This window comes from Phragmites australis, chromosome 20 (genome assembly GCF_958298935.1).
Source record: "Phragmites australis chromosome 20, lpPhrAust1.1, whole genome shotgun sequence".
NCBI classification, from domain to species: Eukaryota; Viridiplantae; Streptophyta; class Magnoliopsida; order Poales; family Poaceae; genus Phragmites; species Phragmites australis.
The window spans coordinates 18,512,529-18,529,142 of NC_084940.1; the positions used below are offsets into that span (position 1 = coordinate 18,512,529).

The window sequence follows — 16,614 nt, forward strand, 5'->3', positions numbered from 1 at the left end:
CCTGCTGACTCACCTTGCTACCTTCAGGAAGTCAACCTGAGCAACCCGAGGCGGAGGCCTCGGGAGGCATGGGACCGAGAGGTGAAAGCTTTAGGAAGCAGGACTCCGAAAGGCCAGGGCTTTAGGAGGCCGAAGCTTCGGGGGACCGAGGCTTCAGAGGTTGGGTGTTTGGGAGGCTTCAGGAGACCAAGCCAGCTGAGCCAAGGGAAGGCTTCACAGGTATGAAGGGGTACTGTGAAGGGATCTGATGACTTCAGAGATCGAGCCTTTAACTGAGGGTCCAGAGACCAAGGCTCTGGAGGGACTGGATGGTAATCTTCATCCATTATCCTCAGGCTGGTTTATTTTCCCCCCAATAGTACCCCCTCATTCTCGGGCCCTGATGTTTCGGAGGGGGAGACAATGTAGAGGAAAAATCAACCCCAGCCTGGTATGGCATCAAGGATGTTTGATGGCAATTCTTAGTTTTTAAGAAGTTTTTTTCAATTTAGAAAGCTTGGACGTCGATGGCGAGCCCAAGGCTGATGGTGTACTGGTGGTGGTGATCTGCCCTGGAGCTTGTTGGAGCTATCATGCGCGGCATAGGGACCCCGGGTTAGAGGGACATCGATGGATGTGGTGTACTTCTAGGGTCCGTGTTGAGACCGATATAGGTTATCTGAATTCCTTCGGTATGGCTCTTCTTGTCCTTTGAGGTTTCTAGAGTAGAGGTTATGTGTGGGATTGGAGGATCCCACGCGTTTTCCTGGCGGGACAAGACATGCCACTGCCACGTTCTGACTGGACAATGCAGCGGGTCATTTAGGGTCTTGTGCCCACGCCCCTGTCACGCGCCGAAAGGGGTTTGGGTTATTAATGTGACGGGATGTCCATGCGAGAAAATGAGGCATTCGTTGTGGAGCGCTGCCACATGTTGGAGGACACCCGGATATGGCCATGGCCCCCCCAGGTCTTCAATGGGGGGACACGTCAGTGTTGGTTCCGCTTCATCTTCCAATCCTACATGGCTATTTGGCCTGGGTATAAAGCTAGGGTTACCCTACTGGACTCTCCATAGCCCCATGAGCGAGCAGTTAACCTTGACTTAAGTATGGCATCGTCTTCCTCCTTATCCTCTTCAGAGATGTCGATGATCTTGACGGCTTCTTCGGGAGCCGGACCATTTCAGTTGTCGACAGAGGCGCCAGTGGCCACACCGCTTCCATCTCTATAGGGGAGGCGGTTGCCCGCGCCTCCTGCCTGACCTTTGGCCGGGGAGGCCATGCCTATCGAGATCATCGATATGTCTGATGACAATGAGAAGATCGACTGGGATCTCCTGCGGAGGGAGAGCGAGCAGGCGTCTGTGGAGCCGGCGGCGAAGCAGGAGGAGGCCGAGAAGGCGAGTGAGAAGGCCCCGCCAGTGACCTCCTCAGACTCCTGTCCTCCAATAACTCAAGAGCCGGCTACTGTATCAGCTTCCGCAGCGGTAGGCCGCAGATGTGGCATACACACCGTCCCATGCGTGGCCCCTGTCGGGACCCGTAGGAGGTGAAGGCGGTCATCAAAATGGTGAACTTGGTGACGCCATGATATATCCATGTCTCATGGCTGAACTTGTAACGTGTACTCTATCTCGCCCTGTTTTGCTCCGTAGGGATCTATCTTATTCGTGGCAATTTCTGTACTGTTGCTTCAGCATGTGTCCCCTGGATGTACTAGTTGTTTTATAATATAACATGGACCTTCAGGAACGGTCATATCTCCTTTCGTATCGAAGTGCGAGGGAATCTTTTGAATGGGTGACCGCATGCGCGCGTGCCTTCATGTCTCCAAACCGTGCTTCTTCGTCCCCTTTGAAGGCAATGGCTAGTTTTTCTGATGACCAGGGCACCGAGCCTTTGCATAGATCATTGCTGATTTCGTTCCATCTGGGGGAGAGGTGACCTCGGGAATCTGGTGGTGATAGATACATAGGGCAACTAAGGAGAACCGGATGGAGCAGTGGTGACCTCGTCACCCCCGATTAATGCGTACTCCCTGGGCCTAGCACTGGTAGGGCCTCCTTCCCAATTTGTTCTAGATTTCTGACTCAGCGAAGTCCATCTGGAACCTTTGGAGACAAGCTCCGGAGGTGGTCCTTGACGCTTTGGGTTCCTTAGCAACTACCCGGGTTGAAGGCGATGATGTGTCGGTGACGCAGCCGAAGGCTAGGCAAGAGAGATAGTCCGCAACCCCCCTTGGCCCTTAGCCGCTGCCTGGCTCCAGAGGTACTCTATCCGGAGCCTAGCGACGGTGCGTCAGAGGCGAAGCCAAAGGCTAGGCGGGAGAGGTGGTCCACGACCCCCTCGGCCCCTAGCCGCTGGCTGGCTCCGGAGGTATTCCGTTTATTACTTGGCAATGGAGCGTCGGAGGCAAAGCCGAAGACTAGGTGGGGGAGGTGGTCCGCGACCCCCTCGGCCCTTAGCCACTGCCTAGCTCCAGAGGTACTTCGTCTGGAGCCTGGCGATGGTGGGTCGGAGGCAAAGCTGAAGGCTAGGCGACAGAGGTGGTCTGTGACCCCCCTGGCCCTTAGCTGCTGCCCGGCACCGGAGGTACTCTGTTCGGAGCCTGGTGGCAACGCGTTCAAGGTGAAGCCGAAGGCTAGGCAGGGGAGGTGGTCCGCGACCCCCTCGACCCTTAGCTGCTGCCCGGCTCTAGAGGTACTCCTTCCGGAGCCTGGCAACGGCGCGTCAGAGGCGAAGTCGAAGGCTAGGCAGGAGAGGTGGTCCGTGACCCCCTCGGCCCTTAGCTGCTACCTGGCTCCGGAGGTACTCCGTCCGGAGCCTGGCGACTGTGCGTTAGAGGCGAAGCCGAAGGCTAGGCAGGGGAGGTGGTCCGCGACCCCCTCAACCCTTAGCCGTTGCCTGGCTCTGGAGGTACTCCGTCCAGAGCTTGGCGACAGCGTGTCGGAGGCGAAGCCAATTGCTAGGCGGGAGAGGTGGTCTGCGACCCCCTCAGCTCTTAGCCGCTACCATGAATTGCGGTCTCTGTAGTGGACAGTTGAAGGTTCCACTATGTTTCTTGTGCCACGAAGCGTGGGCTTTTATTAAATGTTAGTATAACACTCATAAAATGACATATGAGATGTGTCTTTAAAGGAGATGGTAGGGTACCGATTTTACCTTTTACCATACGTGTTTGAGTCACGAGGGTCATACCTTTCCCTATAGGGAGGGGGATTTTTATACCCCTTTGATCTGCGTACTGTGCTCTTTGGAGGCGTGTGGGTTTCGTATCCCTTTGGCACGGAGGCATTAGACTTCAAGATGCCAGGGTACTCTTCCCATTAGGTCCTTTCAGAACCCTTTCGCCCAGTGGAGTTTTCGGAAAACATCCCTATCGCTCCGTTTTGCCGGAGGTTTTGTAAGGTTCTCTGTTGTGTGGAGGTTTGGTAAAGCTCTCCGTTTTTACCATAGGTTTGGTGAACCTCTCCGTTGTGCTGAGGTTTTTTAAGACTCTTCGTTTTTGTCGAAGGTTTTGTAAGATTCTCTGTTTTTATCGGAGGTTTTGTAAAGTTCTCTGTTTTTGCCGGAGGTTTTATTAAGTTCTCTGTTCTTGTCAGAGGTTTTTGTAAGACTCTCCTTTTTGTCGGAGGTTTTTGTAACACTCTTCGTTTTTGTCGGAGGTTTTTGTAAGACTCTCCATTTTTGTCGGAAGTTTGTGTACGACTCTCCATTTTTGGCGGAGGTTTGTGTAAGACTCTCTGTTTTGCTAAAGGTTTGTGCAAGAATCTCCGTTTTTGCCGGAGGTTTGTGTAAGACTCTGTTTTTGCCAGAGTTTGTGTAAGACTCTCCATTTTTGCCGGAGGTTTGTGTAAGACTTCGTTTTTGCTGTAGATTTGTGTAAGACTCTTCATTTTTGCCAGAGGTTTGTGTAAGACTCCATTTTTGTCTTTGGCTTTTGTAAGACTCCTTGGCATGTATTAATACCAAAGGTCCTACACACTATCGGAGCTACGCAATAACTTCCAGGAAAACTAGACAGTCCTGCCTTCCAGGTGACCTAGACATGCTACGCCCGTGGTGTGTAGTCATGTTGTGCCTCCTTTGTTGACCTAGACATGTTGTCGCCCGTGGTTGGAGGCATCCCACAGACTCTAAACTGGTCATATGTGTCACACCCAGTTTTAGAAAGGGATAAAACCAGATGTAAACTACATGTATGCTAGGATCAAGTTTCATACATGCAGCAACTTCATCAGTGTATCACACACAGTGTCATTATTACAACGTTTAACTTGAATAGGCAAAGAAAGACCTCAAAGTCTTAAACAAAAGCACACAGACTAAACTCCCGAAGCTCCAACTTCCACAGGCAATTGACCGGGGGGAAACGCCAACCTAGCAGTCTTCATCTTCATCAACGAAGAAGTCTGAATCTCCTTCAATGTCTGAGCAGCGCTTAGAGGACATTTGGATAAAAACAGCAAGTATGAGTACAGCTTGTACTCCGCTAGTGTGGGAAGATAAAATGCCATGTGAGCTTAAACAAAGGAACAAGCTGTAACAGCTTAAATTTGCATAAAAGCCAACTATACTAACAAAGTATTATAAAAGCATCCTACTTGACTAGGTGAATCATCAGTAGACCTCTAACTCCTAGAAACATTTCCACATGTTTCCCAACCACCTGAATTCCACATCAGGCTCCCAAACTGACCAAACCAACCCAAACCCATCCAACTAATTAATAGGCTAGGCATGTCCCATTCCAAGTTTTGTGGTTAGTACGATATTTCTTGGGTTGTCGCTCCACGATCTGGTCCTTACTTAGGTAACTTGAGCAAGCACTACACCAACAACATAACTTCATCATCAACCACACTACTTTGCTCAAGACCTAAGGTTCCATATTGTTATACCATCATTAATATTCCCAACTCATAGTTGCATTAATTCATTAGTCATGCTTAACCATTAACCCTTTCATCCCCTTGTGCAAAGCTAAGCATAACTACCCATCATATCCAATGCTAACAACTAGGCAACAAGAAATTATATGGAACAGGATACTATAAGTACAAAGGATTCAGAATTAACAGCATGCATGTTTTAAGTAAAGAACACATTTTAAACAAAACTGGGATAAAAATGTTCAACAACACTTGCCTCTTCCAACATGCTGCTCAGACTCTTCAAATACTTGGTCCTGTAGATTCTCGTACTGCTCCTCATCTACTCTCAAAACACATCGGAAAAACACACAAAAAAACTATCTAAGAACAGTACACCAAACAATAGTTATCATCTATGAAAAGGGTACTAAAAGATAGTACACATGGCTACAAACACGTGAGCGCGAAAACCATCTAAATCGGAGCTAAAACGAGAAAGTTATGCTATAAACAAATTAGAGTTAAATCTGAAAGTAAAAGGACTTAGTTTGAATAAAAACAGAGAGGTTAGGGGCCTTTTTGCAAAAATTGAGGGACCTATTTGTAATTATGTGAAAGTTTAGTGGCTAAACTGTATAATGATAGGGGCTTTTATTTAAATATAGGAAAGTCCAGGGGCTTATTTCCAAAATTTCCATTATTCCCAAATTAAAACAAATAGGAATATTGACTGGATAAAGGCGTGCTGACGTGGCATTGCCACACAGGTTGATTCGCTGAGGTAGTCGGCTTATGCAGGCGATGATGTGGCTTGTCTTACCGACTGGGATTAAGTGGCCGCATGGCATCATGTGATTGAACGCTAAAAGGGTACTTGAGGCTTCTAATCGTGGCCATCCAAAATAGATCTAACGGTCATGGGTGAGGGAAAGGTTAATCGACCGGCTCCAGAGAGGAAAGGCGGCGGCAAAAGGCTTGGGCGCGGCAGCGTTTTCGCCGGAGAGGTGGCGGACCTCGTCGCTGGGCATGGGGGTTGACGGCGAGCGGCAGCAGAGGAAGAAGGGGACAAGGGGAGTCCGTTTTAGTGCATACCTCGGGCGGCGGGGCTCCGAAAGGCGAGGTGTCGAGGTAGACAGCAGCGACCTCAGGTGGTTAGGATTCGGACTCGGTGAGGGAAACGCACGGCGCGCGGTGCTCGAACTCGAGTCCAGTTTGGCTGCGGGAGGAAGAAGGAGACCGGGGGAGCTAGCGTGCGGGCAGAGGTGGAAATCGGCCAGCGCGAATAGCGGACACAGCAACGTTGCTGGGCCGTGGCCTTCGGCTGGCCCAGGCGGGAAGGCGGGGTGGAGATGGGTGGAGTGGGCTGGAGCTCGGCCCGGGAAAGAGGAAGGGGCAGTTCGGGCTCAACCCAAGAGGGAGAAGGGTAAAACCGCCGGGAGGAAGAAAAGAAAAAGAAGAAAAGGAAGAAAAGGAAAAGAAAAGACAGTTTTCTTTTTAGGAAAAATTTAGCAATTTTTTCCAAAAACTTGAATGGTGCGCCTCGGGGTTTTCAAAGCTTATTTTTCGCACAATAAAAACCCTAATGCAGCTATTTCGGCATGAATGCAATCAATCTATAATATAGCCTAGGTTAATTTCTAGATTTTAGAAAATAATTTCTTCCTCCTATGATTTTTGAGACAAAGACTAACACCCTATTCTTAAGAAAATAATTTTTATTACTATTTCCAAAAGGTTGAAAATTAGGGTGTTACAGTATGAAGGACGGATCACTAGGTAAACTACTTGGTGGTTAATATCGGGCGTATTTTTGTAGGGATAAGGCCTCAATTCCGAGGCTTGGTGGCCTTGAAGCCTGTGGCTAGGCTGGAAGAGGTGGTGCTTGATCCCCTTAGCATTTAGCCATTGTCCGACTGCGGAGGTAATCCGTTCAGAGCCTGGCGATGGCTTGTTGGAGGCATAGTCGAAGGTTAGTGGGGAGAGGTGGTCCTCGACCGCCTCGGCCCTTAGCCGTTGCCTGGCTTCAGAGGTGCTTCGTCCAAAGCCTGGCGACATTGTGTCTGCAAATCAGTGCTCGTTGCTAGACATGGTACTGTTGGTAGGGTCGGTAGCGACAATGCAGGGTCGAGGGGCCATGGATTTGCCCGGGAGTTGGCCCTAGGCCTCCAGACCCTGCACCGTCCTTCGCCCGCTCCTTCTGCGGCCAGGTATTTTACTTGCCTTCCGAGGTATTCCTCCCGGAAGGTCATGAGGGTGCGGCAGTCGTCGGTGTTGTGGCCGCACCCTGGTCCGTGCAAGATGCACCCGTGTGTCTCCGGGGGCGTCAGAGCTTGGAGTTGTTGTTGGGGTCACTGCCGAAGGCGGTGTGTCCCAAAGCCTGTGGTTTCCCTGGGGTCTTCTTCCCCCTTGGGAGACCATCAAGGCTACCCGGTGCACCGGCTTTTGGGCTGTTCTGACTATACCTCCCCGGACGAGGTGGGCTTAGGGTTCCCTGTGCGCGGTTGGCGTTGCGAGGGCAGCGTCGGAGGTGCTGGCGGGTTCCGTGCACCCCGGAGCCCTCCGTCTCCTTGGAACCCTCTTTTGCCCAAAGATGTTCGGTCGCTCGGGGCATCCCAGGTGTGGTCGGAGGGGATACCTGGGGACTAAGTTCAACGCATCAGATGGTCTAGTGATCAAGGCTATGTACACCAGAGCATTATTTCCAGAGAAGGTTGTATTGGCTCAGTTGGTTGAAATCAACTCACAGGATAGTCTGGTGATGAAGTGATGTGTATCGGATGCTTTCACCAGAGCAATTTATATAGAGAAGAAGAAAAGGCTCGGATGGCTCAGGATAACTCACTGGATAGTCCCATGATGGAGATGAAGTATACACCGAAGTGTCCGATGTTCACAGAAGCTTATGTGGGGTTCCAACTACTATTTTGTGAGAGTGTACTCACCGGATGATACGGTGTTAGTACTATTGTTCTAACTAGATCATCCGGTGTTAACAATTTTTCTGGGCCATTGGGTTAACAGCAAATGCACAGGTTTGATGCTATAAATACCCCTCCACTCTGTCATTTGAAGGTGTGGCATGCTGTTGGAGTCCAGAGAAGTTCATGTACACCTGAGAAGACATCCAAGCCACCAAAGTGCTTAATGTGATTATCTAATGTCATTAAGCACAAGATTAGAGAGTGATTAGTGCTTATAGGCCTAGAGAGAGTGTTGCTAAGTATTCTCGTTTGAACATTCTTGTTAATGAGATCAATGAGTTAGGTTTGACACTAATTGAAGATGATCAAGTGGTGAGAACAATACTTCAAGCTCTTCTTCCGAAGTACAAGTTGATAGTCTCTATCATCTACAACAACAATGACATCAAGAAAATAAATCCAAGTCAAATGCTCGACAAGATCATCGCCCATGAGATGACAATGAACATGGAGGTGGAAGCTTTTTTCTCATCTGACACCAAGAACCTTGCTCTCACAAGTAAGCAAGCTCAATGCCAACACATGAAGGCAAGGATGAGGTGATAAGAGCAAGAGTCAAGCTCAAGTGAAGATGATGGAGATGAAGATGAAGAGAGCTATGAAGAAGATGAGCAAAGCAACTCAAGCGATAAAGAGATGGATCCCAAAGTTGCCAAGCTCATCTCACAAGTGGAGAAGAACATCAAGAAGATCAATGCCAAGATTCATCACCCAATCTCCATAAAAGACTTGGTCAACACAATTGATCATATCAAGAAGGAGAAGAAGACCAAGAACAAGAGGGAGACAAAGGGAAGAGCCAAGGCATTCACAAGCATAGGGAGATGGGTGAGCGATGACGAAGAGTCAAGCTCAAATGAAGAAAGCTTCACCATCCTCCCCTCCAATAAAATCTCTTCCTCATGTCATCATCACATAAGTTGTCATCACGCAAGTCATCTTACAAGTGCCTTATGGCTAAAGATATGGATAGCGATGTAAGTAATAATGAATCCGATGAGGATTCTCCCTCATATGATGAACTCCTTCATTTGATCAATGAGCAACAAAGGGCTGTTAAGAAATAATCAAAAGAGCTTAAGAAATTGAATGCACTTTAGTGACATTCATGCTACCTTTGTTTCTAATTATGAATAATTATTGAGCAAATTTAATTTGCTAAACAAGGAGAATGATGAGCTTAAGGCTAAATTTGAGTGCATGGAATCTAAAACTAAGGTCCCTTTGAAGCAATCTACCTCTCTATTTAATTTCAATCCTAAGGTAGATGCTTCTAATTCTTGTGATGATTTAATTGCTTTATCTAGCTCATCCTTTTGCAATGAGATTTGTGTTAAGAATGTTATTGTAGAATCATCTAACAACCTCATTGCACAATAGAATGATGAGTTTAAGTAAGAAGTGCAGAAGCTTAAAAAGTACTTGGCAAGTTTAAAGGGCAAAGGACATGTCCAACCTCCTCAAGATAACCATGCTTTCATGGTGAAGAAGGATGTGGAGGGGTCCACCGTGACAAGCTTCAAATGTCATCAAGAAGGTCACAAGTCCTTCCAATGCAAACAAATGAAGAAGGAGACTAAGGAGAAGAAGAAGATGGTGAACCTCTCCAACAAGACCTCCAACCTCTACACCAAGCCCAACTACAAGATCAAGACTAAGAGTAACCACTACAGGCTCAAGAAGAAGGACAATGGCAAGGTGACTGCACACATGGTTGGGAGAAATGATTGGAGGTGAAAATAACCCATTTGGGTGCCCAAGGAAGTCATCACAAACATGAATGGGCCCCAATCGGTTTGGGTTCCAAAGAAGACTTGAAGCTAGAAGCGGCTATGGGGATTTAGAGACTTGGCTCACAAGATGAAGTGAAGGTTCAAGCAAAAAAGTCAAGTATATAAGTTTGTGCACTTTGATGAAAATCATGATCATCATATTCCCAAATCCCCATCCAAAGGTAAAAGAGGTAAATGGTAGCTAGACTTATGTTTATGCATTTTGTTTTTTTTGCTTCTAGCTTATTCGCCTCATCTAGGATTGCGTATATATATTTCAATTTATTGCAATGCTTATTGTAGGTTTTAATATGGTAGGTTCCTTGTGTTTATCTCTAACCCATAAGCAATCTATATGGTTTATTAGTTGTAGGTTCATTTTTTGGCACCAGTTTTTACAATTTGTATCATTTATGTGCCATGATCCAATCTATAGGATAAATCTTTATTCTTATCAATAACAAGTGCATATATATCTCACAAGTATTCAACACTTGTATGCACACATTTCAGGGGAGTATATCCTATAGGTTGTGATTTTGAGACTAACATGTCTTGTAAGTTGTATCTATTGCAGTCTCATGGAGCTATCAATATGTCCTCGGAGGTATGCAATGCTTAAATACTTCAATTGGTATTATTCTCAAATCTTTTATTTATTTAAGCTATCTCAATGCATCATATAGCTTAAATTTCCTATCTTGACATATTGTCTAGTTGTGCATATATTTCTTTTTTATCATATGTATGCACAAATATAGAGGGAGTTCAGCCTATATTATGTGAGTTTCATAAATTATGATCCATGTGCTTTCATAGCCTACAATTGGTATCATTCATTTGTAGTGATATCCATATAATTAGTACCTTTTATTGGATAATGATTTGTGAAGCTCTCTCCCATGTGCTCTAATGTTTTTCCCTTTGAGTCCAACATGTCCATATAGCCCTTTTTGGGAGATTGTTGACAAAGAGGGAGAATTTTGATGACCAAAGCAGGATGCAAGTTTGAAAGATGAACAATATGGAGGAGATTGTAGCGACTAGCAAGATATCTAGGAACGCCGAAGTCGATAAAGGGGGAGAAGAAGAGATGCTATGCGCCTAGATTGACAAAAGAGAAGCTCTTACATAGATCGTTTAAGGGAGATAGTGGCAATGGAGAAAGAGAGAGTCACAACAAAGGAGGACTAAGTGATAAGAACATGCATCCAAGCAATGTAGTGTAAAACTTTGTGCTCGATTATGATCTTTGCATTTGGTATCATTTGCTATTTGCCACTTGCTTTGGTTGTGTTGTCATCAATCACCAAAAAGAGGGAGATTGTAGCAAAAATGGCCCTATTAGGTCATGATTGTGATTAAAGATGGCCAAATGGGCCGTGCTTACTGGGCCGGCCCGAAGCACAGAACTGTAGGCACGGCCCAGGCACGGCCCAGCCCGAGCCGAGATGGGCCGGGCCGGCACGGCACGAGGCCACGGGCCGTGCCTGGGCCGAGCGCGCGGCACGGCCCGGCCGAGTCGGGCTGGCACGGGCACGGCCCGGCCCACGGGCGGCACGGGCACGGCACGGCCCGGCACGGCCCGGCTCAGGCACGGCTGGCCCAGGAGGCACGGCCGGGCCGGGCCGGCACGGCACGCGGCGGCCCATCACGGCACGGCTGGCCCATCACGGCACGACTGGCCCGGCACGGCACGGCCCACCGTGCCGGCTCGGCACGCGGCGGCCCACAGCACGGCCGGGCCGGCACGGCACGGCACGGCCCACCGCGGGGGGCACGGCCCGGCCGGCACGTGGGGCACGATGGGCCGGCGGGGGCACGCGGGTTAACGGGTTAAACGGGTCGGGAACGGCCCGTTTAACCCGTTAACCCGATATTTTTGAATTTTATAGCCGTTTTGTGATCGTTTGAGCTCCAAAAAATTCGAAAAAAATTGCAAAAATCACCATTTTTCACCTATAAATAGAGGAGCACCTTACCCTTCCATTCCACACCCGCAACACCATTTTCTCTCTTGTTTCCTCCTCTCATTCTTGTCTCAAAGTTCGTGAGAATTAGCGATAATTTGGCAAAATTAGTTTGAATTGTTGCAAAAAAATCCGAGCAATTCCAAAATCGTCATCCTGCTGATTTGCTATCTTGAAGTTGAAGAAATCTTGGTGATTTTTTTGCATCGTTGTTGAGTCTTATTTTATTAATTGATTATTTCTAACTCTGAATATTTGCAATTTTTGTAGTGTCATTCGACATTGATCATGGATGCCGGTGATCATGATACATCCATAGATCATGATTTTTTTCTCCAAGGACTCACAGGGGACTACGGCCCCTTTGATACTAGTGCTGCAGGTGATGATGGACCCGACGGTGAACCTCCGGTTGGTTCACATCCAGATCCAGGTGATGCAGCAGGAGTGCCATCGTCAGGCTCTACAAGTGCGCACACATTAGCAAGCAGCGGGTCTAAAAGATCAAGAGCCGGTACTTCCGAAGTTTGGCAAGACTTTGAAAGGATCTACAAAGAGGAAGATGGGGTAAGTGTCAGGTATGCTAAGTGTTATATTTGTAAAAATGAATTATCTGCAAAGCCCTCGGGTGGAACGGGGCACTTGAAGAGGCACGCCATAAGTTGCAAGCGAAAGAGTGGAGCAGCCATGAAGCAGACGGTGTTGCAGTACAACCCCGACGGCTCTGTTCATCATTGGGAGTACGACTCTGCCAATGCTCGAAAAGAGCTATGTCGCTTCATTGCAAGAGCGGATCTACCACTCAATATCGGTGAGTCTGCTGCATTTGAAGATTACATTAAGCAAGCTCATAATCCTAGGTTCACGCATGTTTCTAGACAGACAACTAGTAGGGATATGGTAAAATACTACAATATGTGTTGTAGCAAACTTAAAGAAATGTTGCAAACATGTACATTTTCAGTTGCTTTGACCTCGGACATATGGGCAGGTAGGGCTAGAGAGGATTATCTTAGTGTGGTTGCTCATTTTGTTAATAATGATTGGGAATTAGAAAAGAGAATAATAGGTTTTCGCTTGATTGACAACGCGCATACCGGTGAAAATATTGCTGAAAAAATATCTCAAGTAGTTGCAGACTTTGGCCTCACGAATAAAATATTTTCTATCACTTTAGATAATGCCGGTGCAAATTCTAGAGCAATGGATATTCTTACTCCGTTGTTTAGTACTTATGCTGAATCTTTCTTGTTACATCAACGTTGTGCTTGTCATATTATCAATCTTATAGTAAAATCCGGTTTGAAGAGGTTTTCGCGATACTTAGAAGATTTTCGTACTGCAATATCTTTTGTGAACTCCTCTAACCAACGAATTGCAGCATATAAACAGTATTGTGTTGCAATGGGTGTGCGTCCACGTAAGTTTGCTCTGGACATGCCGGTGAGATGGAACTCTACTTTCTTGATGCTTAAAAATATTATACCATATAAGAGCACATTTGGTGTGTTTATTCATACACATTACCATCAGCATGGGGTCAAACTTTACTCACGGAAGCGCATTGGTATGTTGCTGAAAGGATACTGGAGTTTCTTGAATTTTTTTATGATTCAACTGTGAGTTTATCAGGAGTTTATTATCCAACATCTTGTTTAGTAGTGCATAATATTGTTGAAATTGCTACTCATTTAAACAACTATGAAAATGATAATCTTTTAAGAGATTGTGTAGTTCCTATGAAATCTAAATTCTTAAAGTATTGGAAAGAAATTCCTTTGTTATACGCTTTTGCCTTTATTTTAGATCCTAGAGCTAAAATTGCAGCTTTCTGTAGAGTTCTCGCAATTCTAGGTGATGCTCTTGGCCATGATTATTCTAATTATTATACTAATGTTCGTTCTAAGTTATTCGAAGTTTATAGTAAATATGAAACAAAGTATGACGGAGTTCGCCTGCAACGACCTCCACTAGCACCCACAACAAGTAAGAAGACGACAACGTGGGGGAAAATATTTGGTGCAGGTTCTTCATCAAGAAGTTCAGACTCTTCGTCACGATCGTCTACGGGCACCGGAATTCCAACATCCGGAGGGGAGCTAACTACCTTCATCGACAGTGACGTTATCAGCCACGAACAAGAAAACTTCAACATACTGCAATGGTGGCATGAGGACAAGACGAATTATCCAGTCCTTTCACTGTTAGCGCGAGATTTGTTAACGGTTCCTGTATCTACAGTTTCTTCTGAGGCTGCCTTCAGTCTTACAGGAAGGATAATCGAAGAGAGAAGAACAAATCTGTCAAGTGAGATGGTTGAAATACTCACCATAGTAAAGGATTGGGAACAAGCTGAAGCACAAATGCAACACACTGCAGAAAATACTGAGCTTGAAGAATCATTCCAAAATTTGTATCTAGATGCTGATGAGAACGTGTAATTTTAAATTTTCTGAGCTATGTTGTACTCTTTTTTCCTTTGCTAGAAAGGTTTTTAATGAGGCAACCTATCAATAAAGCTCATTTTTAGAATTAATCATGTGCCCCTATTATTTCTAAGTTTTTTTATTCATGTTTTTTGTTTATTTTTTTAAAATACCCCCCGCGGCCCCACCCCCACCTACCTCTCCTCTCATCCCTATAAATACCATCTACTCCATCTCAAACTCCACCCTGCCCACCCATCTCTCTTTTCCTATTTGCTAGCCAAGTAGCCAGTATTCACTTCACATCAAGAAACTAATTCCATATTTCAATTCATGGATCAAGGCGCTGAGAACTCAGGTGCATGGTCCCAAGTGTGGCAACATTTTGAAAAGGTCTTCAAAGAAATTAACGGGGAACAGGTAAGATTTGCTAAGTGTAATATATGCAGTATAGAAATAGGTGCCAGATCTTCACATGGAACGGGACACTTTAGGAAGCATATGAAGAGAAGACCCCTTCTTCTTCCCGGCCGCTCGCAGGACGAAGAAGTGTCGGAACAAGGCCACCGACGGCTGCACTCCCACGAACATCTGGCAAAAGTGCACGAAGATGGCCAGGATCACCACCGTGTTTGGACTCAGGTGGACGAGCTGGATGCCAAAGGTGTCCAGCACTTGAAGGAAGAAGGTTGAGAAGGGCGGCACCAGCCCGGCGGCGACGAACGATACGAAGATGACGATCCGCTCTGGCTGGCGGGTGGAGGGCGGAAAGCCGGGTGGACGAGCTGGATGCCAAAGGTGTCCAGCACTTGAAGGAAGAAGGTTGAGAAGGGCGGCACCAGCCCGGCGGCGACGAACGATACGAAGATGACGATCCGCTCTGGCTGGCGGGTGGAGGGCGGAAAGCTCGCCGGTGTCACCACCGACGCCTCCCGCTGGCCGGCGAGCACCATCAGCTTGCGGACTTTCTCCGCCCCCTCCTCGTTCGTGATGCGTGACTCCGGCAGCACACTATCGGAGCTCGACTTGTCCCGGTGGCTGCTTCCTGCGCTCGACATCTTTCAGGGTGGGGAGTGTGCTAGAAGGGATGAGAGAGAGGGTGCGCTGCGGGCCGAAAGGAGGGCGAGAGCTCCTGAGCGCAAGGAAGAAGAAGACAGAGGTAGTGATCGCAAGAATGGTGTAAGGGGCAACGGTTCACTCCCCGTCCCTATTTTATATCCTGGGGATTTCAAATGGCGCTTTCCGCGGTGCATTCTGCGAAGCGCATACCCTCGATCGGCGTGGATGCTAGGCAAATCTCCCTCAATACGTGTGGCTGCCAGGCGCACTATCCTCGATCCGCGTGGTCGCCACGCACGCCTCCCGCCTCGTTATCACGCTCCTCGGAAGTCGAAAGGACATGCGTCCTTTCGGTTCCCCACCTGGGCCGTACCAAGAGCCTGGGCTAGAAAGACCACCACCCGAGAACAGGCCACGTGGCATCGATGCTGGGATTGGCCTCAAAGAAAACGAGGGCCCCATCCGCAGTCTCTGGGCCATCGCCTACCAATGGGCCCGGGGGCTGCTGTCGGTGACATGGGAACCAGGGGTCCCCGAGTCCCGAGGCCAGGATAGCAGAGTGCCACGTGGCGCCCTCCCTCGGGGATTATCTCCCCGAGGTTCGAGAAGATCAAGTTCCAAGAGAGGGTGCTCGGGGCCATGAACAGTGGTCCCCGAGCACCCGAGTTCCCCGATGACAAGAGAAGTCACAATTCTGGGAGAGGGTGCTCGGGGCTATGAACAGTGGTCCCCGAGCACCCGAGTTCCCCAAGGACCCGAGCAGTCAAGTTCCGGGAGAGGGCGCTCGGGGCCATGAACACTAGTCCCCGAGCACTCACAGTCCCCCGAGGACCTGAGAAATCCTTCACCGGTGGTCTCGACAGGGGCTCAGCGGTGAGGTGTCAATTGGTGAGAGGCCCAATGCTGCATTTAAGAGGGCACGTGGCCTGTCATCCTTCACCGGTGGTCCGAACCTGTCTAAAATCCCCAGAGCACTTATTTCCTCCTGCATCTGATCATCCAACCCACCTGCATCTCATTTACTCCCATTTATTTCACGTACGAGGTTGATTCAGAATCATCCCCCCGGCCGAATCTCAAAGGGGGTCCCTCCGGATCCCCGCTTGTGGAGTTCATCCTCCGACAGGCACCCTGGGTGCTCTGGTTGTGGTGCTACATCATCGGAACTTTATCGTCACCCACGCTCAGGTGGGACCCTGTCGGAGCGTGGATGACTGACGGCTTGTCATTGGTCATCGAGATCAAGAACAGGCATCAATATAGATAGAAATAAGTCAGGACTATAGAAGCTAGGTAAAAGATGAAAGGTACTATAAATTGTGTTTGATCGATTGATCGATGTCCTCAATTGGCCATGACTCTCTCATATTTAGAGGGCAACATGTCTTAGCCATAAGAGATCATGACTCCTAATTCAAATAGAACAAAACTTATAGGTATGATACGGCTATGCCTACCTGATCTCTAAATTTTCTATAACTAATATATCTTTCCTATTTGAACACGTAAAACTCGCATATATCTACCCAAATATGCTTTGACATAGTTTGG

General features: G+C 47.6%; 1 protein-coding gene across 2 annotated transcripts; it reads left to right on the top strand.

Moving 5' to 3' along the window:
- The first annotated feature begins 11,633 nt into the window (after positions 1 to 11,633).
- LOC133901244 (uncharacterized) lies at positions 11,634 to 14,339 on the top strand. 2 transcript variants are annotated; one of them, XM_062342541.1, is made up of 4 exons: positions 11,644 to 11,770; positions 11,849 to 12,389; positions 13,604 to 13,742; positions 13,820 to 14,339. In XM_062342541.1, the coding sequence occupies exons 2-4, from the start codon at positions 11,867 to 11,869 to the stop codon at positions 13,827 to 13,829; spliced, it is 672 nt and encodes a 223-aa protein (XP_062198525.1). In that variant the 5' UTR covers positions 11,644 to 11,770; positions 11,849 to 11,866; the 3' UTR covers positions 13,830 to 14,339. The 2 variants fall into 2 exon arrangements, with proteins under 2 accessions (XP_062198524.1, XP_062198525.1); XM_062342540.1 differs by lacking the exons at positions 13,604 to 13,742; positions 13,820 to 14,339 and adding an exon at positions 12,960 to 13,597 and having other exon boundaries at positions 11,634 to 11,770.
- Positions 14,340 to 16,614: the final 2,275 nt, after the last annotated feature.